The 26,896-nt window shown below is 53.2% G+C and overlaps 1 protein-coding gene and 1 long non-coding RNA gene across 3 annotated transcripts in view; both read right to left on the bottom strand.

Annotated features, from left to right (window-relative positions):
- Positions 1–701: 701 nt before the first annotated feature.
- ADAM33 (ADAM metallopeptidase domain 33) overlaps positions 702–26,896 on the bottom strand; it is a 75,362-nt gene continuing 49,167 nt past the window's right edge. For both annotated transcript variants that reach the window (XM_050943348.1, XM_050943347.1), the window contains exons 8-23: positions 20,397–20,468; positions 19,655–19,821; positions 19,456–19,540; positions 18,555–18,697; positions 16,180–16,357; positions 15,502–15,591; positions 14,755–14,950; positions 13,276–13,384; positions 11,445–11,649; positions 10,240–10,317; positions 9,169–9,277; positions 8,341–8,488; positions 7,342–7,444; positions 4,595–4,828; positions 3,789–3,943; positions 702–1,832 (exon numbers count right to left, since the gene is read on the bottom strand). In XM_050943348.1, coding sequence (XP_050799305.1) covers positions 1,781–1,832; positions 3,789–3,943; positions 4,595–4,828; positions 7,342–7,444; positions 8,341–8,488; positions 9,169–9,277; positions 10,240–10,317; positions 11,445–11,649; positions 13,276–13,384; positions 14,755–14,950; positions 15,502–15,591; positions 16,180–16,357; positions 18,555–18,697; positions 19,456–19,540; positions 19,655–19,821; positions 20,397–20,468 — 2,124 coding nt within the window. In that variant the 3' untranslated portion in view covers positions 702–1,780. The remainder of the gene's footprint in view (positions 1,833–3,788; positions 3,944–4,594; positions 4,829–7,341; positions 7,445–8,340; positions 8,489–9,168; positions 9,278–10,239; positions 10,318–11,444; positions 11,650–13,275; positions 13,385–14,754; positions 14,951–15,501; positions 15,592–16,179; positions 16,358–18,554; positions 18,698–19,455; positions 19,541–19,654; positions 19,822–20,396; positions 20,469–26,896) is intronic.
- On the bottom strand, positions 22,877–25,006 carry LOC127046469 (uncharacterized). The gene is made up of 2 exons (XR_007773103.1): positions 23,279–25,006; positions 22,877–23,202 (listed from the first exon to the last, which is right to left on the bottom strand). It is a non-coding gene; the product is annotated as an uncharacterized LOC127046469 (long non-coding RNA).

Raw genomic sequence — 26,896 nt, forward strand, 5'->3', positions numbered from 1 at the left:
CCCTGCTCTCCTACAGATTTCCACTTGTCAAGTGGGTTGTGGTGGATGATTGCCTGAACGTGAGCTCCCACGGTGATGCTGTGGCCACAAGGGTTAGTGCGATCCTTGGCTACACAAACAGGAAAGTCTCAAATAGGAGCCAAAAGGTCATTTCACCTCTATTTGGCACTGGTGTGACTGCTGCTGGAACACTGTGACACTGAACAGGGGTCAGAGAAGAGCTATGAGAATGATGAAAAGATTAGAAAACCTGCCTTGTAGTGATAGACTGAAAGGGCTTAATCCATTTAGCTTAACAAAGAGAAGGTTACGGGGTGACTTGATCACAGTCTGTAATTACCTCTGGGGAACAGAAATCTGACAATGCAAAGGCTGGATGCTCCAGCTAGATGAATTCAGACCAGAAATAAAGGTGCCACAGCCAGGGTATTTAACTACCGGAACGACTTACCAAACGTTGGGGTGGAGTCTCCATCACTGACAATCTTTAAATCAAATGGGATGTTTTTCTAAAGGAGAGGATCTAGTTCTCTGGCCTGTGATATACAGGAAGTCAGATTAGCTGATCACAGTGGGCCCCTTCTGGCCTAGGAATCTGTGAGGAGGTTGAGAAACGAGAGCCTTGACAACAGCACTTTGTGACTGGGAAGTGCCCGGGGATGGCAGTGATTCAGATCAAGCAAAACGAAAGAACACAAGGAGACTGGAGAAAGGCATTGTTCTCACTTCAGAGACACTGACGACGTCAGGTGTCATGTCATAGGAAAGTGACTCAGACATTAACCACATTGCAATACGTTGTAGCACCTTCCATCTGAGGATCGTAAAGCCCTTGAGAGACATCAGTTTGTCAAACCTCACAACACCCCTGTGAGGTAGGTATTATTACCCCCATTTTACAGATGGGGAAACTGAGGCACAGAGCGGTGCAGTGAGTTGGCCAAGGCCACACAGTGAGTCAGTGGCAGAGTTGGGAATAGGTCTCCCCGGTCCCCTGCTCTCACCACTAGTCCACACTTCTTCCCCATTTTCATAATAAAACATTAGCAGCTCAGAAAGCAATCACATGGCTTACACCATATGATGGGCACAAAGCATGCGGCTGGGGAACCCCCCGGCTCCCTGAAAAAGCCGTGCAGCAGAAACCCCGTTGCCACACGAGAGAAGCGCTCCCAGCAGCCTCCTCTTCAGAGCAACTTATTCTGCTGGGTTCTCCACGATTGTCAGGGAGGCGGCCAGGGAGAGTGACAACAAGGATCCTCCAGGGACACGCCAGTCAGACATCCCACCACTAGGTGGCTCTGTTTGAGTCGGCAATTGCATGGTCCCCCGGGCCGCGTGGATCGCCGGCGCCAGCTGCAGTAACAACGTCCAGCATTGGATTCTGGTGGCGAGAGAGGCGTGCCATGGAGGAGAAGGCAGCTAGGTGCTGCCTTCCGGCTGGTCACCAGCCTCTTCCATCAGTGCTGGCGCTTAGGAGACCCAGATCTGCTCCTTCCCAGCTCAACAGGCGTAGCCGGGAAGGAGCTGAGTCTGGGTGATTCCCCTGGCAGGCAGCTGATGCGTCGCGGTTAATCCTGCAAGCTGTCCACCCCACCGGTATAGCACCGTACCACCTTCCTCTCCCCCGCATCCTCCTCCTCTACGTGCAGAAACATTTCCTCTCGTATAAAAATAGTCCTTTGGTATCCGAAAGAGTCTCATTGCCCGCAGTAGTGCAAATGAGGAGATCCAGTTCGGGGAGCACATGCGAGGATTCCTCTTGCTTTGTCCACGTTTGTCATTTCTTTAAGGGGAAGGAGGTGGACTGGACTTTGAACCCCGGGACAGGCCTAACAGAGAGAAGGAGAAAAACACCACATTTGAGAGAGCGGAAACCAGCCGGCAATTGTGCAGCTCTCGGCATTGACGGGGCTTCATAAACATCAAGCTCCAACTCACACCTGTGCAGAGAGACGGCTTGTGGCCCAGGCACCACCCAAATCCTGCTGGTGCCGGGGTCTTGTGTGTTGAGTCTGTACCCCTTCAGGGCATCACCTTGTGTTTGTGCAGCCCCTAGCAGCATGGGGCCACGTTCCTGGCTGGCCCTAAGGCACTGCCATAAAAAACATGATTACCAACAAGACGCCAGCTCTCTGATATGGACCCCATGGCCTTGCCAGGAAGGGCAATGTTACTGGGGTCCCATTTGACGTACCGCATGGGAATTAGGCCCACAGTGACTAAGAGGATGTGTGCACTGCATTGTAAACCTGGGTCTGTGGGAGCCGGGCTTGTGGACTCAGTGTTTCCAAGCCCACGCTTGAATGTCCACACCACACTGAAAACCTGAGCTTACAGTGGGTGGACCCAGGTCTCCCGGCCATGCTAGTCTGTCCACACTGCGCTGCACAACGACCAGGGATGGGACCCAAGCCACAGCAAGAATCACCCCTCTAGTCATGTCCTGGGACATCTCCCCGAGTCAGACTGATTTGTGTGTGGACAGACGGGGGGCTTGGCTCAAACCTGAATCAGAGCCCAGGCTTAGGCCAGGTCTACGCTCAAGACTGAAGTTGACCCAACCACATCACTCAGGGGCATGAAAGACCCACACCCATGAGCGACAAAGTTAAGCCGACCTGACCCCTGCAGTTTAGACAGCTCTGGGGCAATGATGGAAGAATTCTTCCGAGCGAGCTACTGGCTCCTGGCGGGGTGGAGTACCTACGCCAACGGGAGACCCCTCCCGTCACTGCAGCGGTAGTGTTTCGAGTGCAGACGTATGGAAAGTGACGTGCCCAAGGTCTGCGGCAGAGCAGAGGACTGAACCCGCAGTTCCCCTCCCCAAGCTGGCCCGTTAACCACAAGGCCGTCCTTCTTGCTGGCAAATCAAGCTCCTGCCACAGAGTGCAGTATCGGTGGGATGGCTGGAAGGCGGAGGGCGTGGGCAGGGAGGAAAAGGAGAAACAGGCCGGTCACAGCCTGGTTCCCTTGTTACTGCTGCTGCAGCCGGCTCGCTGCGCTCTGGGCACATGGCAGGGAACAGGGAAATCCTGCACGTGCCCCCCTGCTTCCCCAGCCCTTGGGTCTCTGGGCAGAGCCTGGCAGATTGTGGGTAGCTCAGGCTGAAGGAAGATGCCATCTGACTGTACAGAAATTTCCCATGCCACAGCCCCTTTGCCCGGGCCTCTGAGCACAGCCCCTTCCCTGCCAGGGGCCTCTCAGTCAGCGAGAACTCACTCACCCATGCCCCACGGTGCCCCTCCAGCCGCACAGAGCATTTACTACCCCCGCATAGTGCTTCCTAAGCCATCCAGCTTCCTCCCCAAGACTGACCCCCGGACCATTCCCCTGGCCCCTGCTCAGCCCCAGCCCCCTTCCTACCAGCAAACCAACCGCCCCCTCGGGCACTCCATCAGGCTCTCTTTGCCCAGACTTCCCCCATCACCACCAAGTGCTGCCTCTTTGGCTAGTCACTGGCAGCCCTCAGCCCAGGAGGCTCTCTACTTGGGCCCTCTCAAGCTCCACGGACCATTTGCCTGGGCCCAGGAGGTGCCGGCCGCCGGCTCACTGCTGTTACACACTTGTCAGCGCTCAGTGCTTTAGAGGCTGCCTGCAGCTCCTCTGTTACTGCCGTAGCAAGGGAATGGGGCATGTCCGCCGCATCGGGACCCTGCTCTCTACAGCTGCGGGGCGGGGGAAACCTCTCCTGGTGGCCTCAGCCCCAGCACGCTGAACCACGGGATCCTGCCAGGACGCAGCCAGGTGAGGGGGCAGCCAAGCTTCAAGCTTTACTCTGGACTTACCTGGTTAGGTACCTGGCAGAGCTGGCCCCTGCCGCCTTGAAGTTGGTGGGAGGGACCGTGACCAGCAGGGTCCGTCCCGGTGCCGAGGGAGGTGTTTTGGCCAGGAGAGGGCTCCCAGGCAGAGGCCGGCGAGGGGGTCCGTGCTTTGGGATGATCTAGAGGAGACCACGGTACAAGCAGGTGTCAATCCAGCTGATTCTCTGTCCTAGGAACAGTCCCCAGCTGCTCGCAACACGGCCTCTCCCAGGACAGAGCTGGGGCTGCTGGGGACTAGACAGGGGGTATTGGTGTAGAGGCTGTGGCCCAGGGGACCCAGGCAGACTTCAAAGCCTCTTGCTGCTGTATGTGGCTCGCTCTGCCCACTACAGCCACCTCTTCGGGGAGACCTAGCAGTTGCTTATCTCGGCACAGCACCTCATTGGAAAGAACCACGGGAGACAGAAATCCCTTCTCGAGGCAGCTAGGGGTGAAGGCCCCGGGGCAGAGTCCTGTTCGGTGGACAAACAGGCCGTCAGCATGACAGCCTCTGGGGCTGTCAGCCACTAGCCCTGGGTGCACAAGGCGGGGTCTGAACCCAGGCCCTTGGGATCTAAAAGCTCTACCACTGGAGGTAGGGTCAGCTCAGAGGCAATGCCTGGCCTCAGCCCTAGAGAGGGACAAAGAGACACCCAGATTTAGCCTGGGTCCTAGCAGCATTGAATGGGTCCTGGCTGACTGAGATGGGAAAGGACACCTCAGCGTACTCCAACAGGGACCGACACAGCAACCAAACCCTTGTGCGTTGGGGAGCGACCAGAAAAACTCACCACAGGGGTCCTCACGGGGGTGCTGGGAAGAGGCTTCTTTGGAGGCAGCAGCTTGGGTTGGGAGCTGATTGCTTTGGCCGGAACGACGGGGGATTTGCCGCCAGGAGGCGGTGGCCTGGACGGCCTGAGGTCTCGGTGGGGCGGAGCGGCTGGGCTGGGAGCTGGGCGAAGAGGGTGGACAATACTGACAGGCTGGGAACCATTCGGTTTGAGGGGGAAGATGCCCCTGGCTGCCTGCAAGGCCGGAAGAACAAACAAATGAAGTCAAACCTAAGGCCCTGGTCTCCGGTCACTGGCAAGGGACTACCCTCAGCAGGCATCCAGCAGTTCAGTGCCTAAGTGTTCCTCTGCGGGTCGGTGCTCAACTGATCCCGCCTCTTCTCCTTGCCTTCTCCCTCACATGACTGAAGGCCACGCTCAATCTTTGCAAGCAGAGTAGAAATAAGGCCATGGGACTGTCGCCTCGGGAGAGGAACTAGGAACGGGCACTACCTTGGAAGTATCCAGCTCAGATTTTCCACCAGACCCAGTGCATTCTGGGACAGGATAGGAGCAATGCTCCCCCTAATTTTTTCCATCCATGTGCGGAATAAATGTTATGTGCACCAAGGTTTGTGCGGATGTGCGCCACCAGGAGAAACAAAAAACCTTAGATATAATATATATTTTAAAAAGTTGCCATAGGGAGAATTACTCCAGCCAGGACGGGTTAGGCATTATAGAACTCACTACTCAAAGAATTAAATTTAAGTGTAAGATAAATACAAAATTATGAAATGCAAATAGACCAGTAAAACACTAAAATAACACACCTTGAGAGAATAAAATGACAGAGAATATATGTGCACTGCAGGAAGCACCACCACCACCAATACAAGTATGTGTTGGGAGGTGAATGAGTGAGAGAGAGAGAGACCCAGAGACACTGTGTGTGTACATGGGGGGCTGCTGGGGAAGTATCTGAGAGACACCCTGTGTTGTCTCTTTAAGGCACTCACTAAAAGATCTCCTGCTCTGTCCTGAGCCCTGTCTCCCCTGTCAGAGATGGGGTACATGGGTGGGGGGGGAGAGACAGACAGACTGTGTGATGATGAATGGGCTTAAACTGCAGCAAGGGAGATTTAGGTTGGACATTAGGAAAAAGTTTCTAACTGTCAGGGTAGTTAAACACTGGAATAGATTGCCTAGGGAAGTTGTGGAATCTCCATCTCTGGAGATATTTAAGAGTAGGTTAGATAAATGTCTATTAGGGATGGTCTAGACAATATTTGGTCCTGCCATGAGGGCAGGGGACTGGACTCGATGACCTCTCGAGGTCCCTTCCAGTCCTAGAGTCTATGAATCTGTGATCTGGCTGATGGGGAAGGCTCAGCGACTGTGCGCTGTCTCTTTAAGAAAGGCACACTCACTCACCCACCATAGTTCAGACCTCAGATCGCAGCAGCTCCAAGTCCTGAGCCAAACTGTCCCCTCTCCTGCTCTGCAGAGATGGGGTACAGGGATGGGAAGAGGGGGAACACCCTGACGTCAGCATCTCCCCCCCACCTCCCCACACTTGGCACAGCCAGGAGGAGGGTCCTGGGAGCAGCTGCAGGAGCAACACAGCTGGAAAGCAGTGGGAGGAGGGGCACCTGAACACATGCTGCCAGATGTGTGGGCTCTGCTAATCAGCTGCGTGGCACCTGAATCGCTCCTGGGCGGCCGCCCAGGTGTGCAGCTTAGAGGGCACACAGGACAGGAGAGTTGCAGGCTCCAAGCAGCTGTCCAGCCAGAGCGAACACGCTCACTAAACTCAAGGCATCCTTCCACCGTACTGATTCCAAGTGCCAGCACTGGAACAGAACAACAAGCAGGAAAGCTGTCCACAGTCGCCGAGATTCAGCGCAAAGTCCTGGCTTTTAGCCATTAAAGGAGAATCATTTGCAACCTCTGACAAGCGGCACCTTTGGGATGTCGTTCTAACCTGCCGCAACTGCCCACCCCCCCACCTTTGCCAGGTTGTCCCGGAGAAGATGGGACTTGAGAGAATGGTTCAAAAAGTGAACCACTGTTCAAAAGGGCAGTGGTGAAAAGCAAATCAGGAGGAAGAGGCCTTGGTGGGAAAAGTAGCCATGTGATCGAATGACAAGGGTCTTGTCATGATTTATGAGAGCGTAACACGTTTTAGCTGAGTTACGAGTAGCTCGAAGTCTTCACTAAATGTAATAGTCAGTCAAGCACCAGCCAGGTTGCAGATTCTTGACCCACGTCTGGTCTGCGTTACGCTGCTTCCTTTCCCAAAGCTCTGCTCTAGGAGTTATGGTGGGGCAGTTCCCCAGCCTGCGTTACACAGGAGGCCAGACTAGATGATCACAACGGTCCCTTCTGGCCTGGAGTCTGTGGTGTAAATCTGGAGTGACTCCTGGCTTCGGTGGGGTTATTCTGGATTTACAGAAGTGAAATGCAGAGCAGAATCTGGCCCTTCGGCCATCATGCTAATGAAATAAACCATGGCCACATACACCCAGCCATGGAAGTTGTCAGCGGGTGCAGAACCCAGGACCTCCAGTACCAATAAAACCACAAGCCCTGCCTACTTGAGCTCCAGGAATCATTGCTAGCATCTGCCGGGTAGCAGATTTGGAGGCGTTGGAGTCAGCTGCTAGAGAGAGATGTGAGCACATACACGCGAAGCTGGAGCACCACTCTAGGCAGAGGAGACAAACTTGGAGTAATCGGTCACGCAAAGATGTGAGACCCCCACTTACTTTGTTAGTGCTGTTGGCAGCTTTACGAGAGGAGGAAACATCCTGCAAGGTGAAAGCTGCATTTGAGTGGCCCCTGTTTCCCTTCTGATGGATGGCTCTGTTCCTGCCCCCAATCAAAAACAGAAAACACAGCACAGAAAGAGTCAAATGCTTTGCAATTGCTGCCCTCACCGGTGTTGGCTGTCAGTCCCCGGAACGGACACATGAACCAGAAGGGGAAACGAGTATGGTTACATGGCTACTTTTAATACCCGAGGGAAGGTAGCACTTTCAGTGAGGCATATTCTGAATGTGCCCAGGATGTAAATCGACAGATGGGGCTGTTTTCCTTTGCTGTTAACTATGTTTTTAAATATCTGAGTGGGGCTCAGAGAGGAGGAGGATGGGGACCAAACAGAACACATGAAATGCTGAACTGATCTGGTTTGACACAGAAAACTTTTGCAGTCCCCTAGAAACAGAAGATGACACCTGGATGGAGGTAGCCAGTATTCGCGTAGGGTGCACCTGAGTCTAATGGATCATTCAGTGTTTTGGAGGGAGATGCAAACTCCAATTCAGCCAGGGGAAAATCCCTTCCCAGCCTCAAATCTGGCTATCAGTTTAACCCCATGCATGCAAGCAAGAATCACACACTCTGATCTCACGTCAGCCTATATTGGAAGTAACTCCCCCAAAGTGACTCCATGTGAAACTGGCATTAGATCAGATCAGAAGCAGACCCAGATTTTGAGGTGTTGCAGGTGACTGTCAATGGGATTTTGGCTCCTAAGTGTCTAAATCCCTTCTAACAATGAGATTTAGGCTCCTAAATCAGGTAGGTGTTGCAATGCTGAGCGCCACAGTGCCTAAATGCCTTTAACAATCTGGGCCCTCTGCTCTATACCGCTAACCCCACCTATTCTCTCCCCCAGTGAGTCGAGGAGTAGAATCAAATCATTGTGGGTGCTGCTGGGTCCTCAAGGGGGAAGACGGTCTCTGGCTCCATCAGTCACTCACCTGCCCGTCTCCTGGCTTTTCCTTGTGCTCTTTATCCATTTGCTCAGGAGCGAGTTCTTCCGTCTGTAGCACCAGTAGATCCCCAAAGCTGTGGCGGGGAGGATCAGCAGGAAGACGACCAGCAGGGCTATCAAGATGGCTTCATGGTCTGGGGAGGCGGAGGAAGTGGAGAGATGAGGAGGGGGCTCGAAGTTGCATCAGCCCCTTACATGGGGGGTGGAAAACACCCGCTCCCATTTGACAGGCAGACCTCAGAGCAGTTCGGCTCCACAGCGTGGCTGCGTAGAAACACTGCGATCTGTGTCTATCCCCTTCCATTCACTGCGCCTCGTAGGGGCTCACCGCAGACCAGTACAGAGCCACCTTCTCTGACCGCCAGCGCCATAAACACAGACCCCGATACCTCTGCTGTGGGCCTAACCTGCACACGCAAAACGGCATGCCCAATGTATGCCCCTCCCACCCACCCCCTGGGCAAGCTGGAGCTGCAGCCACATCTCTGCGAACAACCTGTGGCACCTGCCCAGCCACCAGGGACCAGAGAAGCTGCTGAAGAGGCAGCTGTGGGGTAGCATTGCCAACAGCTTTCCCTGTGTATGGGGAGATCAGCCGGAGATACCGAATGAACCTCCCCACTTGGGTGCTGTCCCATCAGCTGCTTTCTCTCTCCGCCTCGCTGTTCTTGGGGCACAGAGAGCAGCTCCACACTTCCTTCACTCCCACCTCCCATCCCAGGGAGTGGCCCGGCTTTGAGCTGAGGGGTGTGTGTGGAAGCTCTGGGGCCACCTCCCCACCCCCCTCCACCTCGGGCTTGACATCAGAACTCACTGTCGTGCTGCACGGGGCCGCTGTCCACGCTACCCCCCAGGCCTGGCTTCTCGCAGTACGGGGGGGCCCATCCGGCACTGCAGTGGCAGTTTTTGTTGCTGTTACAAACCTACAGGTGCGGGGGAGGGGGTCAGGGCCAGGGCAGAGTAAGGGTCAATAGCAGACTGGTAGGAGGACAAAGCACAAGGAGATGAAAAGCCGGTGACGAGCTCCCACAGGCAAACACACATCAGAGGGGGCCCAACTGGGGAAGGAGGCATAACCACAGTTAGCTTCAGCCATCCCAGGCTCCACCTCCCCAGGAGAGCGGCAGAGCAGTGACAGCAGAACTGGAAGAGCTCTGGGCCATCTGTCTAGGTGTTCACGGTTCGGGCCAGGCCAGTCTGTAATCATAGGATCAAACCAATGTCCTCGTTGGCTGTCCCTTTCCCCCTCCCAGCAGGGTGAAGTGCTTCAGCCATCTAGCGGCCCACCGGACATCTGCAGGTCAGTCCCGTGGACTTCGCTGAGGCAATGCTCTGATGTCGCATCACTCAACCAACTGTGCTCTGGAAGCCCTTTTCTCTATCCACGCTCTGGAGAGGGGATTTTCGCCTGCAGAACTTTGCACTCGACCCAAACCGCTCCAAGTTCACTCACCCTCTACTCATCAAGGAGCCCGTGGGAGCTCTGCTGAGAAGATATTGGCTTACGAAGCCAGAAGTTCTGCATTCATATCCCAGGGAGCCCTGCCTGCAGAGACCAAACCTTCATCCCCTTTGAACTTTTCATCAGAATGGCTCCTTCTGGCCTATGAATCTTCCTCCTGCTCAAAGGTCTCAGCCAGGATTCTGAGCTTGGCTGGGCGCTAAGCTAAGACAAGCATCTGAACCACGCCCTGACCACTCTCAAACTGAAGCAAAGTTCAGATCTAGAACCCAGGTCACCCAACCTGCCCCCCTCGAACTCAGCCCCTTCCCTACTGGACCCGCATGGAAAGGGCAGGTGGCCACTTGGCTGTGAGACGCTCACCTAACAGGAGAACCTGAGCCAAACTCAGGACTCAACCAAAGCTCTGGGATGGTTACTCACCCCATGGCCATGGCACTGGGAAATGCACTTCTCCAGCTCAAAGAAGGAAGCGTTCTGGCACCTGCGATCCTTGCAGACCTGAGTGAAATGAGCAAGAGGGAAGTTAGTGGGGAAGGACCTAGGAGTTCAGATAGGAAAATGTGACCTTGCACTCCTCAGCTAGGACCATGGGGACCTAGACAACTTGGGAGATGGAGCCTCCAACCCCAGCCACTCCGCAGTTGTAACGTGCAGACCCCAATAATATCTCAGACTCTTCAGACCTGATTAGCGAATCAAGTCCATTCCACACTGCCTTCTCCCTTCACCCCAAGCACCAGCTGGGTCCCCAGAGCATTCCCCAAGGGTTCAGCCAGGGCGATATTCCCAGCATGCCAGCGGCAAGGATCCACGGCTCCACTTTGGAAACTCATTCCTAGTCTGACCTGGCTGACTTCCTTTGTGAAGTGTGTGGAGATGCAGGGTGAGCAGTGCTGCACAAGGGCAAGTGATCACTCACTGTTGGGGTCAGGAGCCGCCCCAGCACGGAGACTCTCCTCAGCTTGGTTCCTTCCCACCTGGAGGTGCCCTCAAGACTTCTGCCCCTTCCGCAAACCTGATGCTTAATAGCGTCATACGCCCTGTTAGTGCATCACCCCTTTGCCCCCCCATCCCCATATCCTGGCTCTATTGCTCTTAACTCTTCCTCTCAGGCCATCCCTTTGGCTCTCCCAATCTTCCTTTTGCTATGGAGCTTTCCGATGAGGACCATGGCTGCTGCCATGTCCGGATGCCTGCTCCCCGCACACACAGATGTCGGGGTCCTGCCGTGATGTTCTGAGGTGACTTCAGCACTGGAGGGATGGGATCACACTGACTGCCAGAGACTGGAGCCCTCTCTGTTTCGGGCCCGCCACCAGCCTTGATCTCTCCCACTACTGGGCCTGCACCCTGACCTGCAGGGACCATCTCTCTGGGCCTGGAGGAAGCTGGCCCCTTGGCCCAGCCAGTCCTGTCTGCCAAGCAGGAGGCTAACTCATGCCCTCTGTGGGGGCACAGTATCTCTGAAGCCCGTACTCAGGCCAATTCCCTTCAGCTGCAGTGGCGAAGGGAATCAGGAGCCCCTGTGTCTTGCATCGTCCTGCCCAAGGCTCTGCTGGGTGACTCAGCATGAACCAAAGGCCACAGCATCCTCCGACCATTCGGAGTGGGGAGAGGACACTTACCATCCCATCCCCACACTTGGTTCCTGTCATCACCAGGCCGGGGTCCGACAGGTCCCCCTCATCGTCCTTGGTGGCGTACATGAAGGTGCCTCTGCATTTCACCTCCCGCCCGTTAAAGCGGATGGTGGTGTCCATGGAGACAGTGTTGGTTCCCTTGGGTTTCCTGGCCGAGCTCTGGCACTGGATCTTGCCGCACTTGGCGTCTCTAGGAAGAGAGGCACCAAAGTTACCAAACGGGCTCTCGCTTGTTGAGCTGAACTCGTTGAGTAATTGGCCCCCCCCACGGTATCAGAGAGGTTTGGGACGTGCTGTAGGAGGAGCTTAACAAAGCTGGGATTCTGGGTAATTCACGAGTTGTCTGCTTAAGCACCTGGCATCTGATGTGTCACATGACACCACCTGCTAGGCCCAAGGCCCCTGATTCCAGAGAAGTCGACTGCCCATTCCCCAGAAACGCTCAGGCCCCAGAGATATTTCATTTGAACACATCTCCCTGCAGTGTTCAGAGACCCCTCACTTCCCTAAGTGCCACCTCCAGCATCTGTCTGCCAGGGATGAGTCAACCAGCCCTGCCAGGGAGCTGAGAGAATGGACCACAAATGATTCTCTCTCTGCACCAGACACTGCTCCGGGGAGGCAGGAAAGTCTTCGTGAAGAGGGTGCGTGCTACTAATGGATCAAGGCAGAACAGTTCCTCTCCCGTCACCCGTTTCACACTCTGATACTGTCACTGGCCTCTCGCCCACTGACTGGCAGGCACAGGAGGATGACAAACCTACAGCTGCTAAATCACAGAATTGTAGGACTGGAAGGGACCTCGAGAGGTCATCTAGTCCAGTCCCCTGCACTCAAGGCAGGATTAATTATCTAGACCGTCCCAGACAGTTGTTTGTCTAACCTGCTCTTAACCATCTCCAGTGATGGAGATTTCACAACCTCCCTAGGCAATTTGTTCCAGTGCTTAACCACTCAGAGTTAGGAATATTTTCCTAAGGTCCAACCGAAACCACCCTCGCTGCAATTTAAGCCCATTGCTTCTTGTCCTGTCCTCAGAGGTTAAGAAGAACAATTTATCACCCTCCTCCTTGTAACAACCTTTTATGTACTTGAAAACTGTTACCATGTCCCCTCTCAGTCTTGTTTTCTCCAGACTAAACGAACCAAATTTTTTCAATCTTCCCTCGTAGGTCATGTTTTCTAGACCTTTAATCATTTTTGTTTCTCTTCTCTGGAATTTCTCCAATTTGTCCACATCTTTCCTGAAATGTGGTGCCCAGAAATGGACACAATACTCCCGGTGAGGCCTAACCAGCGCGGAGTAGAGCAGAAGAATTACTTCTTGTGTCTTGCTTACAATACTCCTGCTAATACATCCCAGAATGACGTTCGCTTTTTTTGCAACAGTGTTACCCTGTCGTCTCATATTTAGCTTGTGTTCCACTATGACCCCCAGATCCCTTTCCGCAGGACTCCTTCCTAGGCAATCATTTCCCAGTTTGTGTGTGTGCAACAGATTGTTCCTGCCTAAGTGGAAATCAGACACTGTGCTACCTGCTAGGAGAAGGAATGGAGCCTGGCCTTCAGGAGGGAGGGAAGGAGAAACCACGTTCTGGCTAAGGGAAGCCCAGACACCGACGCTGCTGGTGTGAGGATCGAACTCAGGCTCTTTGCACCGGGAGCACATGGGCCCACCCTCTGAGCTGCCGGGGATCTCCAGGAGCTAGGAGTGAGCAGCAGCCTGTTACCACAGGAGCCAGCTGCTAGGGGGAGCCGTTATCACACTCACTAAGCAGGTGTGTTACACGTGTGGGTGTGAATCCCCAGCGCCCACCTCCGGTCACATTTCACGTAATGCCCCTGGCTGTCCTTGCCGCAGTTCCCATACGTGTCACCGGCTGTGTTAACATCTTGGAAACAGGCATCGGGAGCCGGCCAGGCACCTGGAGGGGAAAAGAATCAAGGCAGCCTGAGCAATCCTGCATGCAGATCCCAAACTGTGGGGATGGCGGGGGTGCAGAGTGAGGGTGGGAGGCTCAGAGGTTGGAGCTGTGTGGAGCAGCCTCTGGAGGTCCAGCTGCTCACAAAGACCCTTGGGTTTGCAATGCAGGACTGGAAATGCCCAGGGGGGCAGGGTCTCCCCGGAGACGCTTGCAGCTCCAGCGTCAGGCAACGATTGCACACTGGCTGCACAGAGGCAGCATGGAGACTGGGGGGGGCAGGGAGGGGAGGAGGATCCGCTTTTGCTCTGCGGCTTCGCAGAGGAATTCAGTCTCCAGTGCCATTTCCCCTACTGCACTGCAAGACTTACCTCTGCCGCAGTACACAGCCCAGCCCAGTAGGTGGCACTAACAACACACTAACGGGAAGATTCTCCATCCCTATGGGAAAACGAGGCAGGCCAAGAGCCAAGTCTCACGCCTGCTAATCTGCAGCCAGGCTCCCCCCAAGGCTCTCTGCTCTGCCCATACCTGAATGACCAGGGTGCACTGGCTGCGTGTCTGCATGGGCGTGCGGAGCCGGTGTACATGGGCAGCGTGAGTGTGCATGCAGCGTGCACCTGGTGTGCGTATGCAGCGTGCACTGGGATGGAAGCGTGCGTGTCCCACGGAAGTGTAACGCAACACGCAGGGGTCCTGTGTGCAGTGGGTCTTGCCTGGGGGGTGCTGTGTGTGCACTGAGGACTGGTGAAAGGGGGCGGGGGATACAGCAGAGCTGCCCACACTGTGGGGCACACACCCCTGGGGGATGCGACTGGGGCCTGGGTCAGACCCCACAGGGGGTGGGGAGAGAGCGCCACCTCCTGGCCCCAGCTGCCAGCCCCGTGTCCAGTGTTCCGCTCCCCTCCCCGGAAGCTGCGGCCCCACTCTCAGCCCCTGCTCGGGGGGCGGGGAGGGCAGACGGGGGTAAAGGGGGCAGGAAGTAAAAAGTTCAGGGACCACTGGGCTACGGCGGCTATGCAAGCAGAAGAGCTGGAGCACAGCTGAGTGAGTTTAACGCCTGTCCCAGTGACACAAGAGCTACAGAACCTCCGTACAGCGGGAGGGGGCCGCCCAAATACCCACCCCAGGCCGAATGCAGCCAGAACTGCCCTGGGAAGCAGCAGCCCCAGCCTGGAAACATGCCACCCCTTGGGCCTGAACACTGCAGGCTCATCCTGACTGCAAGGGAACATCGTCGGACGCACTGGCTGGGCCAAAGGCTGGGCAAATTCAGAGCCGTTCGGTGTGTCCCACCCCCCCTGCAGAAAACAGGTGTGAGCCCTGTACCCAGAGCGAGAGTGAGGGATGGAGGGGGAGGGAGCCGGGCTCACCTGGGCCCCAGAGCTGCACGCACTGCTGGTGATGAGTCAGGCACATGCCGTGGCTGCAGTACGCCTGCCCGCCGGCACAGGCCGAGCCATCCAGCAGGTACACGTTGCCGGGGCAGTAGGGTGAGGCCCCCGTGCAGTATTCAGGGAGGTCGCAGGATCCAGCCGGCTCCCTGCACATGGTCCCAGCTGTCTTCAGCTGCCAGAGCCAGAGGACAAGAGAGACGTTTGCATCTTGGTCCCAGCAGCCACAAAAAGCCCTTTAGTCGTGCCCCCCCCAGCCACACCTGTTAGCCTGGTCCCCACCGTCACCCCTGAGCCCCCCAGCGCGGTAGGTTGGAGGCTGACTGGCAGCTGGATTGGCCACTCCATCAGCACTGGGATTGGCTCTGCTCCTTCCTGATCCTCCCGCCTGGGGCCCGAACGCTGCTCCTCACAGCCAGCGAGGACAGGAAATCCAGGCCTCCTGACTCCCAGCCCCTGCGGTAGCCACAGGAGCAGCCAGCGGGGATTCCCGAGGGCTAATGGGAAACAGCCACCGTCGTGGCAGCCAGGGGAACTGAACCCAAGCCCTCCAGAGCCAACACAAGGGCAGGTTGAGCTAAAGGATTAAGCTGGGATCCACAGCCCCCTGCTGAGAATCAGGCCCAGCGGGGTCACGGCACATCCAACAGTGGGCTCCCTTCCTCAAAGCCGATTCTACATAGAGCCATCTGCTCCCACCTCCCTCCCCCCGCCTGGCAAGGTTACCTGGCAGCTCTCACAGCAGTCCCCATGGGCACACTGGGCTCCGGCCTTCAGCGTGCAGTTGTGTGCATTGCAGCAGGGGTTGGTGCACTCCTGTACGGGGAGAGCCAGCCACAGGGGTCAGCTGGCTGTTTGGCCTCTCTCAAGCTGACCCCGGTCATTCCCTTCCCACCCCCTCACCCTGCTCAGGGTTGGCTTTGAGGACCCTCCCCAAAATAGCTCTTCAGCCCTCCTTAGGGGTTGAAACACTTCACCGAGGTCAGTATCATTACCCTTATTTTGCAGATGGGGAAACTGAGGCACAAGGTGGGGTGCAACTTGCCCACCCAAACGAGCAGCAGGACCCCCAGGCTAACAGCCTTTGGCCTGAACCTGGTCCCGGTTCACACTGGTTTCTCACTGACGACACACTATAGGGTAGCGCCCAGAGGCCCCATTAAGATCAGGGCCCCACTGTGCTAGATGTGGCACAAACACATTGTAAGCGCTCAGAGTCAGGGGGTCTGATCTAAAGCCCACTGAACTGAACCGAATCCCTCCCTGCTTTCTCCCCAGTTCACTCCCCCTCCATCCAGGGGGGTTCTGCCCCTGCTCTGCCCCGCCTGGGGCACAGCAGATAATGGAGAGCAAAGCGCCCCCATGGGCACGGCTCAGTTCTCCTTGCAGAGCCGAGGCACCTACCCCCAGCTCCCCACAGTCACACTCCTCCCCGTCCTCCAGGAAGCCATTTCCACACTTCTTGCCAATCACCAGGTCTTTGGTGCTGGGCATGTTGAAGAGACACATCCCACCTCCCTTGTGGAAGTAACTCTCCAGCTGTCTCTTGCTACAGAAGCTGAACACGCGGGGGAACGGGTGGCTGTGGAGCGGGAGAGAAAGAGAGACGGGGAGATATTTAAATCGGAGCAACCAGTTCCGAAGGGGAGAAGGAAAGGCACAGACACATCTGAGCCTGGCAGCCTGAATGCCTGGGAATTAGAAAGCATGGGGTCTTCAATGCACATGCAGTGATATCCAGCCCAAGGCACCACTAATCTCTGTCTTGAAACAGGCCCTGGAGCCAGACTGCATCGTACTGGAGAGTAATGACTGAAGCGTCGTCCGGAGCAGGGTCACTTGGGCAAGCAGCCTGTGAAGTGCTCAGGTATTGCAGTGCTGGGGCCAGAGAAGTTCCTAACTAGATTACTCTTGGGGGAATTGTGCGCCACTGCGCAAGCACAGAATTAATGTCCCCCGCAGATTTTACTATTTCCCCACAGAAAAACTGATTCATACGCTCCTCACTGGGCAGCAGGACGTGGGTCTGGTTTGAGTGTCGGGAGCAGCCAGGGGAGATGTAAATCGCTGCCTCAGGGGACGGGGCTGGGCTCTCTCCGCCCCTCTCACTCACTATCGTGGTGCACCTAGAGCTGGGGAGGGGCTGAGCTAGGGATGCCATAGCTGGTGGCTCCTACTGTGCGGCCTGGGGCCGGGGCCGAGTCATACCTGCCTCTGGAAATGTTCCCCAGCTACAGGAAGCTCCCCAACGACCCCCCGCTTCCTCCCCCAATAGCTCCCCAGCTGCAGGGTGAAGGGTCACTGTATGAGGAACTGCCCCCCCTTCTTCCCAGCCCCCATACATCTGGATCACCCCACACTCAGAATCCCTCCCAGGCTCCACCCTCCCCCCCCCCCCCCCCGCACCTGGACCACCCCACCAATCCCCCTACATCCAGACTCCTACCCCACTGGACCCCAACCAGCTGCAACCAGACCCCCACCCCACCTCCCCAGCACCCAGACCCCCCCTGCTGAGCCCCAACCACCTTCACCTGGATCCCCTGCAGAGTCCTATCCCCTGCACCCAGAACCCCACAAGCCACTGTGCTTCCAAAACACCACCCCCGCACCTGGACCCCCCACTGAGCTGCCCCCACCCAGATTGCTCCACACAGAGCCCTCTCACCACACCTGGATCCCCCCCCCACACACAGGTCCTCGGCATGTGGCTCCTGCCGGGCTGAGCCTGCGTGCCCACGCCTGAATTGGGGGGCAAGGCCGGGTGTGCGTGTGAGAGTCTGTCCCTCTCGCTCACTATGGAGCCATAGAGATGTGCTAATATGTCTAGTAAGGAACCTATTCATCAAAAACCATTGCCGGAGTCTTTGTTGTCTGTCTTAATACAGGCATTTTGACATAAGTTACCTAAATCAGCGGTTCTCAAACTTTACCAGCCCATTTTGGTAAAGGGGCCCCCATTTTGATTTTAAAAAATTTTGCAGCTCCTCAAGGACCCCACTCAGCCCCAGGTCCTGCCCCCACTCCACCCCTTCCCCCAAGGCCCCACCTCACCTCTTCCCGCCCCTGCTCCTCCCCCTACCCCTCAGTGCCTCCTGCACACCGCTGAACAGCTGTTCCCCAGTGTGCAGGAGGCACTGGGAGAGAGGTGGAGGAGGTTATCAGCGGGGCCCCTGGACCACCCTCGCAGACCCCATGTGTCCATGGAACCCAGTTTGAGAAATGCTGACCTAAATGACTGAAAACAATGTGATTGCATTGTGCTATTTTGACAAAGCAAATATTGTGGGCAGAATTTTGAATGTTTTGGTGCAGAATTGCCTCAGGGGGAGCAGATAGACAGAAACCCCTTTCAGATGAGACTCGTGTAGCAGGAACTTGGCTCTTCAGAGGGGAACGGCTAGTGAGTTTGCCTGTTCGGTGAATCTGTGGCTGGGTCTGTACAGAAATCCCCGGTGCCAGCGAAACCACCCGAGGTAGGTGCGGCGCGAGCGTGCCCCGCCTCACACAGAAACACAGGCCTCGGCCACAGGAGCTAAGAGAGACCGCAGCGCTCCTGTTAAATACCCTCCAGCAGCTGGAAAGAGATGTGACCACACGCGTGTGCTGGTCTGAATGGAGGGTAGTGGTAAAACATGCAACAGCTACTTCAGGATAACTCAGACATGGCGCCCATCGCTACGCCGGACTCCGGGAAGGGCAGCACCCCTGGGGCCTGCAATGAACAAGGCCCTCGGGGCAGACGCAGCCAGCTGCTCCGTTGGCCGACACCCTCTCACCCAGTGGCAGCGGCCATGACGCAGCCTCCTTGAGCCGGGGTGGCCTCCACGCAGCAGCCCTCGCTGTCGTGGCTCATGCCAAAGTTGTGCCCGATTTCGTGAGCCATGGTGGCAGCGGCTCCAATCGGCAGGTCCGAGTGGTCCTGGTGCAGAGAGGGGGGGAGATGAAGACAGCATCAGGGCCTCCGCCATCCGGGCCGGGAAGAGCAGCTCAGCCTGGTAAGGGAGCTGGTGCCACCTGGCTCAGAAGGGCTGGGATTGTTTCCCAGGTGGTGAGGAAAGCAGAGGATGCCCATGGCACCTCAAGGCTAATCTCCGCCTGGAGTCCCAGCTCCGAGGGGCATGGGGACCCGAGATGCGGAATGGAGGCAAAGTCAGAGTCAGAGATCAGGGCCTGTGCTCCTGTGTCTTGATTTGGACTCAGAGCTTCCCATGGGGAGGTGTCAGATCCAGAATCATGGTTCAGCCCCCTGTAAAATTCAACCCCAGTTCTGAGTTCCCCAAATTTCCAGGATGTTTGGGTGCAGGGCTAAGGCTCCAATGGCGGGATTGTGTCGTACAGCTCAAAGGGAACCCCAGGGCCTGCCCCCCCGTGAACAAGCGCCAAGGCCTTGGACCACAGAGGGAAAGAGCTCCAGCTGACAGAGGAGGGAGCGCTGCTATGCTCCGACCCTGGAGCCTACAGCTCCTGACGCTGCTCAAGAAGGCCTGGGCCAGCGGAGGAGCGAGAGGCTCAGGAAACCCAAGTTCTTGCCTACAGATTCCACAGGCACCAGCTCTGGAGGCTGGTGACTTGGCCCAGGAGAAGAGAGAGCAGCAATGACATAACCCCAGCAGGTGGGAGGAGGCCGGGGGGGTGCCCCAGAGACTGAGGGGATAATGGGAACCCTCTTCTCCTTACCGCGCTCACACCTCCCGAGTTCTCTGCGCTGCACATCCCCTCCAGCGGGGCCATCCCAATGGTCGTCCCTCGGAAGGTCCCACCGCTGTCCAGACGCACACCGGAAACGAGAAGGGATGGGGGGGGGAGTCGCATTAGTGCGCCCTGGAGGCAGAGCGCTCGCCTGGGGAGACACCCACAGAGAAACCAGGGGACTCACGTCAGCAGCTGGGCATTGTCATGCTTCTTCCGAGACCTCAGCGCCTTCTTCCACTGCAGGAAGGACCACAGGGTGGCGTTAGCGTCGCTGGTGACCGTGCACTGGTCCCTCTCCGTCCACACTTCCAGGCCAACGAGGGCCACTTTGATATTCAGAGACCTGTAAAACTGAGCAAGGGGGGAAGATGACCAAACAGTGCTTCACAGGTGGGCCTCCGGCGGACTCTTCTGGATTCAGACCTCTCTGCTGCACTTCCCTCCCCACCCCGTGGGGCAGAGGGCGGCATGCGGTCAGGTCTCATGTTGCTAGACGACACACTGGTACTGTGAGTCCTAATCTGCAGTGATCCCGTAAGGGAAGAGCTGAACCTTAGTTCCCTAGTGGTCTGTCCCCTCGAGATGGTGACAAGGCTTGTGCCAGTGGGAGCCACCCAAACGGGACAGGCCAAAGGGCAGGGACCAGATGAAGAGCAGGTGTGCCACAGCCCTGCCCTAAATCATGCTGGACAGCGCAGGAAGGATTCAGACTAAGTGGCCCTGTGACTAAATCGAGACGCAACAACGCTGTGAACCTTGGGGACAGGCCAGTGGTGCTGTCTAAGGCAAAGGCTTGCCTGTCTGGAGCAGGGTCAACTCAAGTCTCAGCACTGTGAGGCTGGTGCCTGGGGACGCAAGGTGCTGTACACACGCGGTGCCGCGCAGACAGAGAGCAACCTGCTCCGCCAAAGGCAACCGGGCATTACCTTGTCCACGTAGTTGGCAATCTCCAGGATCCGCTGCTTCGTTTGGCCCAGGTTGCGATTCTGTTTGAGGAACTGGAGAGAGGAGAACAAAAGAGGGATTAGGCTAGGCTGGAGGGCGTATTTAAGTCCTTTCTTAAGCCAAGCATTCAGGCTTGAAGGGCTCTGCGCACGGAACATGAGGGTACAGCTAATTCTATCGACCTCAGCAGCCACTGGCCCAAATGAACTCTGCCTGCAAAGCAGCAGCAATGCACCTAGACCGACGTCAATCTAGCACTTCCAGTTCGTGCAGCTGGAAGGGAGGGGTTCCTGCCTGTTAGCAGAGCGTCCCGTTATTCAGTGCCCCGCCCAGACACACGACACTGCAGCAGGTCCTTAGCTGAGCCAACGCCTCCTCCAGACAAGGGGTGTGTGTTCCCAGGCCTCTCCTTTGTGGAGAGCTGAATTGCCGGGAGATTTCCTCTTGTACGTCACCCACGTCAGCATTTGTATCTATTGCACAGTGGGAACCCCAGATTAGCATCTAGGGGGCCACGCTGGGAACTGGCTGCCCACTTCTGCTCCCGTAACTGCTGGGCAACGCTGCCGCCATTGTTCAGGCTGGCGACGCGCTGCTAGGACAGGAGTCCATGCGTTTTTAGCTGGCTTGCCATGGGACTTAGCCATGGAAAGCCAGAGTGAGGAGCCAGAGCCACAAGGCCAGCTGACCTCTGCACACCGCAGCTTGAGAATCAGTGATCTAAATCTCTGGGCACGGCCAGCTCCAGGGTTTTTGCTGCCCCAAGCTGCAAAGCCGCAATCGTGACCCATGGGAGCTCTACCGCTGCCGCTTCATTCTTCGGCAGCAATTTGGCAGCAGGTCCTTTGCTCCGAGAGGAACCAAGGGACCCGCTGCTGAATTGACGCAGAAGAGCCGGACATGCCGCCCATCTCCACTGGCCGCCCCAAGCACCTGCTTGCTGGGCTGGTGCCTGGAGCCGGAGCCAGTCCTGTATCTGGGCCAATTCTTGGCTCAGGATGAGAGGATAGGGGAAGGGGAAGAGAACCGGTTACAGCTCCCTGATCCCAAAGACTAGTCTGCACGGGCCTGGCGAAGGCTTGAGTACCCAAGGAGCTGCTCTAACATGCTACTGGCACTGGGTCTCTAACGGACTCTAAGCCAGCAGAGGACAGAGGCTTGCTCTGCCATTCCCAATCTCCAACATGTCCCATACAGAAGCCAGGGGAATTCCCTGCTGGCCACTCACAGCCAGACAAGAATCAGTCGCTGGGTGTCCCATTCTCAGCTCCCACACAAATGAGGCATGGGAGGAGTTAGCTACGACTGCACCTTGTTTAAAGGGATGGCGCCAGCATACGCACGGCACACAATGGGGACCTGGTACAAACGAGCTCGGAGGTCCTGTGCTCTCAGCACAACAGAACTGGGGGCTAGGAACTCCCGAGCGTGAATTCAGACTCCACCCTGACATGCTGTGTGTCCTTGCGCAGTCACTGGCCTGCTCTGTGCCTCAGTTTCCCCGCCTGTGATGTGGAAGGGATTAAAGCCTCACCTTGGGGTTAGGATTCATTTGCTCATGTCTGTCATGTGCTTTGTATATGGAAAGTCCTACATAAAAACCACCCCTCTGAGGTCTTTCAAGGCAGTGACTCAGGAACAGGGCACCGACACCCATGCTTCATTGAGCCAGGCACCCGTCCTTTGACGCTGACTTTAACATACCCTCCCCAGGACTGATTTGTGAGCCTGATCATAGGAGAGTTAGACCCACAAGAAAAGTTTTTCTACAGGATGGGGTGCAAGCAGATACCAGAAAGTTTTGGGATACGGTACTTTGAATGCTTCCCCCCCCCCCTCCGTATTTTTCTCAGAACATAAGATTGTTTTCGCACAAAGAGTTCTAATAGTCCTTGACCTTAAGTTCTTGCTTCAGTTGCTAACTTGCAATGCACACATTCATGTCAAGTACCCGTCATTCATATCAGGCCTCAATGACCTATAACATATTACATGGATATACATGAATCACAATCTATATTGATTTTTATATTATATATAAATCTCCCAGCATTCTCCCTTCTTGACACATGATTAATGCCACTCATTATTGTATCACTTTATACTTTTGCAAGCAATTTAATTGTCTATATTACTTGCTTTAAAACTTTGTTGCTTTTTTATTTGGCAGTATAAACATAGGTTAAAATTATTAATGCAAATATTATTACAATAGGAGGTAGCATTACATTTAGAAGAGCTGTGACATTGGGAGAGCATTTGAAAAAACATGATACCAATGAGAAATTACCGTTTTTTTTTTAAATTTTAATATTTGACCATTGTGAATTAAAATGTTTATATTTTTAGCTGAGCAGGCAGATAAATTTTTTGCATGTTGCCTGATTTTGTTGCTTTTAACAATTTTTTTTTATTGTTTTTAATGTATTTTTAAATTAAAGGACCAGTTTACATTTTCTGGTTTTTAATTTTTTTTTTTTTTTTAAATAGAGGACCTTGGTAAATAATTGTATTAATAATGACCTTTATGACATTACATTTACATGACTTATTTGGGCATTTTTTGTTATACTTTTTAAAAATACACAAATACACCCATGGCCTAAATTAAATACTTTTGTGCCATTAGAGACTAAATACTGCATTGTACATTGTTTGGGGGGCGGGGGGGGCTTTGGACCAATTTTTTTTCCTTAGCTGTTTTCCAATGATTTTTTTTTAAATTGACCTTTGCTCCCTGTGCCGAAGTTATAGAATCAGAAATAGTTTCCCCATTAATTTGTACAGCTGCGCATCCTGTGTCTGTGTGTGTGTATTTTTTTTTTTTTAAGAGTTCTTATGGTATGAACTACCATTTGTAAACCAAAACTTCCCCTCTCTCCTCCCCCCGAGGCATAGCACTTTATTTACCGGGGATGCTTTTTTAACTAACTTTGGTTCAGTTTTTGGAAGTGGGTATTTATGCCTCTTTCCTCCCGTCAGGAGGGCATATGGTAACGTTACTGCTTGTTTGTTATTTTTCTAAGTAACTTTTTTGCTAGTTAACATTAAGGTCCATTTGGCCATTCTGGTATTTGATATATTTTATCAGAAAAACTGCAAGGAAAAAAAGTACTTTCAAGAGAGGGAGGTGTTTGTAGGGGCAAAGCAGCTAAACATTTTTTTCCACAGATTCCAAACTGCTGCTTCGTAAGGGTTAAGTTTTTAGACTTGTATGCTACCGGTATCAACTTTTTATTAGCTTTTTGCATCAGTACCAGCGCTAGACTGCATTGGATTGCTGCCAACTTAATTACAAACGGCTTGTTTATCTCTGGGAATTTCAGTGCTGGAGCTTGCATTCCGGTTTGTTTTAAATGACAGAAAGCTCTTTTTGGTTTAGGCCCTCACTTTCATTCTACCTTTTTTTTTTTTTTTTTTTTTTTGGTAAACACCACAAGAGTCCATTATAGCGGCAAAATTCCAGATGTGTCTTTTTAACTAGTTAAACCCTCCTAACATTACCCTCAATGCATGAGAATTCTTTGGCCTTGGGAAATTTATTAATGATTTTACCTCTTGTTGATTTACCTGATTTTTTTCTTTCCCTAGGCTCACTCCCAAATAATTTACTTTTTTTATTTTTCTTTGCACTCATTGCGCATTTTTTTTAATTAGCCTTGAAACTAGGGTGATCAGATGTCCCTATTTTGTAGGGACAGTCCTGATATTTGGGGCTTTTTCTTATATAGGCTCCTATTACCCCCCATCCCCATCCCGATTTTTCACACTTGCTTTCTGGTCACCCTACTTGAAACCCCTTTTCGGAATGAGTTTTAACCCCTTTTTAGTTCACTAAGTCACCTCCTTTTTAGTGCGTCCTCCCCACACTAATACGTTATTTACATTGGAGATGATTTTTTTTTTTTAAATTCTTTTGGGAGAATTGATCTGGCATTTGCACCACACGTTGGTGCACAATAGCCAGAGTGCCGGGTGGGCCCCGGGGAATGTTTTTAAATAAGTCCAGTTGGCCCTTAAAAGTGAACGCAAAGCAGGCCCAAGAATCGGGACACAATGGGACAGTGAAAAAACAATTTGCCAAATTTATAACACAGAGCCATTTAGGGGGCCCCTGTATTTTTGCCGTTACTTGAAGTAGATCTGTTACTAATGCTGCCAGGGGATGGGAGTGTGGGAGGGAGCTTTATTAATTGGTCTAAAATCCACTGTCCATTTTTATTTTTTTGAGGCTTTAAGGCCAAATTGGACTCTTGTATGCAGAATTTCCCTTGTTAATTACTATCTGTTCTAGTTATTTTTTAAATTCCTGCCTCTGCTTGCACAGGATATTTACAGTGTTTCTGTGGCGGCAGGTTATTCCCCACGACTTTAACACGGGCTTCGATTTGACCACATTTTGCTTTATTTTTAACTGGCACATTGGGAAACTCCTTCGCCCACACATTCGGCTATTCCAGGATCATCTTTTTCCACTACTTCTGCAGCACATATTCCTGGAACGTACCCTGCTGTCAGAATGCTTCCATCCAGCCGGGCACACGCCACAGAACTGCATTAGTTACATTCAAAACTAACTGATTTCTTCTTTTTTTTTAAAAGGAGTTCCTGGTATTACTGGCTCAGTCGCCTGATCAATCTGACACATTTGTTTTTTTACAACAAAAATCTCCACCCCGGGTAGAGCTATTTTTACTGAATGATACATTTTTTTGGTCACTCCTTCCCCAATCAAGGAGGTGACTGTAATAATTTCTGACACGTACTGAGTTAAATTACAACTTTTCGTTACAATATTTACACCAGCCCAGCTGTTCAATAGGGCATCTTTCGAGTCATTAGCTTTTACAGCGATAGTTGTCCTGGGCCTCCCGTTTGAATTTCATTTTCCACTCCTGAGGACCCATTTCCAGTGGGAGCAACTTGTCATCGGGGCTCCCCTATAGAGCAGGTATTTTTGAACCCTCAGCTTCCATAGCTGCAACTTTGTTTTGCTCCTTAAAATAATTTTTTTTTATTCTTTGCATTTTTTTGATTAAGTCATTAGTATATTTTCCATTGTACTTTCCTTAATTCTCAATACCTCCAAGCCATATTTTGAATTACATTTAGTCCTTTTGATTATTTCACCCTCTATCACTTTGGGGTGGGGTGCTTTGTCCTCTACCACAGCCTCTTCCTCCCTCCCGGTATCCTGATTTATAAGCGCACTTATCTGAATATGTTATTGCTTTAACAAAAGGTACCCTAGGTTTCAATTCTTTAACCTGGCTTCCCCCTTCCATCACTTGTTGGCATATTATCCAGTGCATCCATAACCCTTAATCCCTCATCCTGGCCTGCCTGGTTTACCAGATTAGTAGACATTGCTAATACATTTTTGTTCAATCCTTTAAACACATTTCAGAATTTCCTCTGATTCAAATCAACTGCCATTAAAGATTCAGCTGTGACAGGTCTGGTGACCTCTACCCTGGGATTAGTCACCAGTTGTACTTCTTCAAACAATAATCGCACTGTTATTTTCCTTAACAGGTAATCCCTGAGTGAATTTCCAGGCTTCACGTAATCTGCACTGGATAACACCTTCATTGGTTTTTGAACTAACAGCATAATAAATCATAGTACGCTTCTACCCTGATATAACACTGTCCTCGGGAGCCAAAAAATCTTACCACGTTATAGGTGAAACCGTGTTATATTGAACTTGCTTTGATCCGCCAGAGTGTGCAGCCCCGCCCGCCCGGAGCACTGCTTTACCGCGTTATATCCGAATTCGGGTTATATCGGGGTAGAGGTGTATCAGTTGGTGTCCTCCTGGCTGCCTGTCCAAAGCATTTTTCACTTATTTACTGCCTGTCCAATTTTTCCAGTGGTAGCTGCCCTGATTAACCTATAAAATTAATTCATATTTAAATTCTTTGTTCCTCCTAATTCTGCCGACTTTACCAGCCATGTAGCTAATTTTTGTATATTCACCAGGCCCAATGACTTTACCATCAACTGTAAGTCTGATGAACTTGCAGGAATTATTTGTGTCTGCTCTGACCGTATCTCCCCCGGTCTTAACGGTTGATCTCCGTTCTAGCACTGTCAGACTTTTCTGGCTTAGGCTCTTCCAGCCAATTTCTTAATTTTTTTTCTTAACTTAGTATAAAGCCCCTCTCGAGGTTGGCCTAATTCCCTTTTCTTTCGACCCCCCTGCAGATTTTCTTCAGAGCAAATATCATTGAAATCCAAATTCAATTTTTTTTTTTCTTTTTGACACACAGCCCCAAATTGCAAGTCCTGTATTTTCACTTGCTTTTTTAGTGCTGCTACAGTTTTCTGGCACCAGCTGTGAGAAACACTTGTGATTTTCTCTTCCTTTTTCTTAGTCAAAGCCCGAACTAACTGTTTCATTTCTGTTACTTAGTAGTCTAATCTATCTTCGTCTGCTTTCATTTTTTTCCAATCCATCATTCTTTTCTCCAGTTCCCCA

Source organism: Gopherus flavomarginatus, chromosome 3 (assembly GCF_025201925.1).
Source record: "Gopherus flavomarginatus isolate rGopFla2 chromosome 3, rGopFla2.mat.asm, whole genome shotgun sequence".
Taxonomy (NCBI): Eukaryota; Metazoa; Chordata; order Testudines; family Testudinidae; genus Gopherus; species Gopherus flavomarginatus.